Source organism: Capsicum annuum, chromosome 10 (assembly GCF_002878395.1).
Source record: "Capsicum annuum cultivar UCD-10X-F1 chromosome 10, UCD10Xv1.1, whole genome shotgun sequence".
NCBI lineage: Eukaryota > Viridiplantae > Streptophyta > Magnoliopsida > Solanales > Solanaceae > Capsicum > Capsicum annuum.
In genome coordinates, this window is record NC_061120.1 from 162,489,156 (window position 1) to 162,493,786 (window position 4,631).

The window sequence follows — 4,631 nt, forward strand, 5'->3', positions numbered from 1 at the left end:
TTCTCCTATTTCCCTCTTCTTCTTCATAACCGTATTTCCCTGGTAGCGGTAAAGTTTGTGTACCCCATTTGTGGGATTTCACTAGTTACATTGTTGTTAACTATGACTGCAATTTTTTTTTTAATTCACCTTATACATGATATCTGTTAAAACTAAAGGAATTGTAGAAGAAAAGAGAGGCAAAAAGGGGGATAGGATAACTATAAAAGACTATAAGAGTGGTGGAAACTGTATATTTTTTTTACACCACAATGAGTTTATAAGAAGTCTGCAGTAACTAACTTCCTAAGAATACCTCGTGTATTAGGAAATTTGTGTAAATCATATCAGTGATGAATCCTATCTAAACTATGGGATAACTATAAATACCTATTTATAATAGTCATCTAATCTAGAATGTAAAAACAATCTAATCTAAAAGACAAAGATCAGTAAGAGGTGGATAAAGTGTTCCAATGCTAACAACCAGTTGCTTTTTCACCGTCTGCTTTTAAGCTAATTAAGTTGTGGAACTAATTAGTTCAGCAGTCAAGTTTCCATGAAGCAGCTTGAGATGCCCCATTCAGTTCCAGAGAAGAAATCTCAAAACAGAAATAATTCAATGAACATTTAAATACATAATATTTGTAGCAGTTATGTGCTCTAGCGTCTAGCTTATGAGCCTTTCTGCAAGCGTCGAAGATATGAATTATCTAATTTCTTTTATCTCTCCTGATAAGTAAGACGGTACCAATTTACTGTAAAACTGCCAGATAAAGAGGCTGGTTATTAGCTTTCTCATCTTCTATACATTGAAGATAAAGATATGAAACCATGTATCTAATGGACCTTGTACTTAGCGAAAAGGGGAGGGTGCAGAAGGGGATTCTCTTTGAATTTGAATAATACTCAATCAGAGCCCTTCATATGTAAACCCAGGATTGGTCCCTGACTCTTGATTTTTCATAATATTGGTATAACGAAAAATTAAATAAACGTAATATAAGCTACATGGCTTAATTCTGCTAGTAAAATAAACTCCATTTCCTTGAGCTCATCTTCTTAGATTAACAAATCCTCATCATGTTTGTCACCTTCGTTCGCCAGAAAATTTGCGCATATGTTTGCCTCTCTCCAAATGTGTGTGATTGTGGCGTTGCTCTCTTCCACCAAATATCCACAATCTTTAATAATAGCCCAGAGAGGGTGACGTTGTATGTCCTCCTGGACTAGCTTTACATCAAGTAAGCAATTCGTTTCCACTTCTACTTCTTTGTAACCTCTTTCTTTTGGTACCTGAGACCTTGTTTGATGTCCCATAACTCTATAATGAGAATTCTTAGGCAACAGCTTAATCTGAATATCCATACTTCCACTGTCCTCGGTCATCCCTAAAATGCTGTCCAAAAGCAGCATCTCGAATTAGCGTTTTCACACTATTGTCAGTATTAAGTTTCACACAAGGAGGCAACTACGATATTAGTTTGACTTGTTTAGATGTAGAAATTTGTAAAGGAAATGCTTCATCAATTCCCTTAGCATAATATCTAGCTTGTATGCATTGAGAATCAATAGACACAGGCTTTTTCCCAAGAAAATTCTTTTTTGCTCATTCCATATGTGTCAATTGAAGATATAAGCATAACTTTTTAACAGGATTGTCCAAAATTATTATGATATCATCTAGCCATTCCAGCATTGGCTTCTCATTCATTGTGCCAATTTTATTCAGTAAGATAAACTTGTTCGGCTGTCCTATATTTCTTTTGCTAGTGGACAACCCCTGAGGATATGTGCAGAGTCTTCCACATCTGCACCATTGCGTTCACGTTTTGGCGGCTCAGTTATTTTTCAGGTGAATCTAAGGTCATTTGACATAAGTCGGTTATGTCGTACAAGCCATATAAAATATTTAAGCTTTTCAGGAATGCGAAGTTTCCAAATATTTGTCCAGCATTTGTCATTTCTGGTAGTGTTAGCTGATATCAGTACATGCTTCTCATATGCCGATTTACCAAACGTATATATTCGCAAAAATAATATTGTTAGAGGTCTAATGAGATAAAATAGTGATGATTCCTAAACAAGTCAAGAAACTGAGCTATAGATGTTATATGCCACATGCCATTAAACAGTGTGTTAGCTACTGTAACCGATGTCATTGTGGCTAATATCTACATTAATTTTTCTATGAGAGGTCCATCCCCACAGTACCAATTAAGCCAAAATTTTATCAATCTACCAGGGCTCAAACTCCATTTTGCCCCTTTAAGCAAAATATTCTTAGTTTGGATAATACTTTTCCCGACAAATGGAGGCATTCTGCTTAGGTAGTCAATTGCATATACTTAGATCTTGAAAGTACTTGCTTCTAATAACGTTGGTCCAAAGATGATTCAAGTTGGTGGCTAATCTGGAACCAAATTTAGCAAGCATTGCAAGATTGGTTTCTTTACATTTTCTTATTTCCAAACCACCTTGTCTTTTGCTCAAACGATATCCCAATTGATAAGATGTACCTTTTTATTCTATTGTGTCGCTCCATAAGAAATTTCTAGTAATTGTATCGATTTTGTTGCACACCTCAATCGAGAGAACATCAGTAAACATTGCATATGTTATTAAGGCATGAACAACAAAATTGATAATAGCAATTCTACCTGCAATAGATAAAATTTCAGCATTCCACCCAGAAAATATCTATATGGATGAAGAGTTAATCCATGATAGTTGTTCGCATGTTTTGCTTTTCTTTTCTCAGCTAGATACTTGAAGAAAAAGGCTTCTATACCTTTTAAGTGCTATTGCTCTTTAATATGCATTTTTTCCTTTGTTTGTTCCTAAAAGTTCTGTGCTTCTCATATACATGTAACATAATGTTTGGATCTTTCCTTTGCATTAATGTATGCCAAATATTTCGCTGTGCCTCCATTGGGAAATGAACCTTTTGATAGAGCATCATGGCCTCTACTCAGTACACATATCCGTGTCCGTTCATATTTATGCATATTTTACACAATACCTGACATGTCTTGCAGCTATTTGATTGCATCAATGGGACTTCAATTATTGTGGAGCTTTGGGCTTGGATGTCTGGACATGTATGCTTTAAGGATAAAACGAGACCTTCATAATCCAGTCTTAGTGAGCCTATTTGTTGTTGGAGACTGGGTATGTACTGCTTTGCTTTGTCATCTTGCTTATGTGATGTAGTTGCTTAAGTATAATTGTAATAGTATAAGCACCTTTTGTCTATACTATCCTCCTCGTTCTTCTTTTCTCACTCTTGTTTTTGTCCCTAAAAGAGTTCACATTTTCTTGTTTCTTTCGTCGTTGCTTTTACCAAGAATAGATGATCTGATTCCCCTCTCTTTGGAAGCAAGACTGCTTGACTTTCTTCGCTTCTTGCCCTTGGTCATTTATAAACCTTCATGTTTGAAATTACAGTTTTCATTGCAACTAGTAACAGCTGATATTTCAGTTAGTGTCATGATCCTAATCCAGTTGGATTGTTTTAGATGCTATAAATCATTCTTTCCTTCAGTTGAGAGCTGTACAAGTGCTATGCTTTGATAGTCAACGTGACATCACCAGATATTGACCTTAACTGTGACAAACATCCTTCTGTCACTAGCAATCGATATAAGTCCTGACATGCTCTATACAGGATAATAATGTTACACTGGGTACTAATGTTCCACCGAATGTGCTTTTTTTCTCCTACATTGGAACTTCTCTTATCCACACGACTTGACAATGGTAGCTTGGTCTTGCCTTTGTTTGGCTTGCACCTTCAAAGTTGATCCTCCCTTTTTAAATTGTCTGACAACAATCTTGTCCTATCAACATCGTTTTAGATTTTTCTTTTCTTTTTTCCTTTCCAGAATGCCGATATTTCGTCCCAGGAATCTTAATCTTTTATATGCCTTGTAACTATGCTGTATCCCCTTGCCGTTAGAAAAATCTTTCACCACTTGATTTGCCATACTTGTGAATGCCAGATACTTCCTTGTCCGACTTTCTGACTATATTCATGTTCACTGGCTTGACTTTGATTGCAGGTGACTGCAACCCTGTCACTTGCAGCTGCTTGCTCGTCAGCAGGGATTGCTGTCTTATATTCCAAAGATTTAAACTTCTGCAGTACTCCACCTCATCTTCCATGTGGTCGATTTGATCTCTCTGTGGTGTTGGCGTTCTTAACCTGGTTTCTTATCGCCATTTCTTCCCACGTGATGTTTTGGATTCTAGCCGCCGTCTAATGATGTGAACACTTCTCGCCGCTGAGAATATTGCTTCTGAAATGATCTCCAATGCCGGTCTCATCTAAATCTAATTACCACAAACTTGTAATCTTATCTCCCTTTGCAGTTGACATGAGTTTCTTCAGCACTGATGAAGTTGCTTGGAGTTTGGCGGTTCCCTGTTGTGCTTATCAAGTTCAATTTTGATTTGAGTGTAAATTGTAACCTCCTAATGGTACTCTAGCCTGCTGCCAGCATTTAGATCTAGTGCGAATCCTAAGATTTTTGTGAGCAATACTTGGCCCTGGAAATTTTCAAATCAAATTTTCACTGTCTAGCTGCTGCATAGCCATGGGGTGTCATTTGAAGTTGTACAGTTGCATATTACTAGCAGGCTTTGCTTTTCTA

At 36.7% G+C, this 4,631-nt stretch overlaps 1 protein-coding gene across 1 annotated transcript; it reads left to right on the forward strand.

Annotated features, from left to right (window-relative positions):
• Positions 1-3,017: 3,017 nt before the first annotated feature.
• Positions 3,018-4,631, forward strand: LOC107846012 (CASP-like protein 5B2; the record flags this gene model as incomplete). Its single annotated transcript, XM_047398246.1, is given in 2 exon segments — positions 3,018-3,150; positions 4,041-4,631. Coding segments are annotated over 2 exon segments (334 nt in total), but the record flags the coding sequence as incomplete, so codon positions are not given.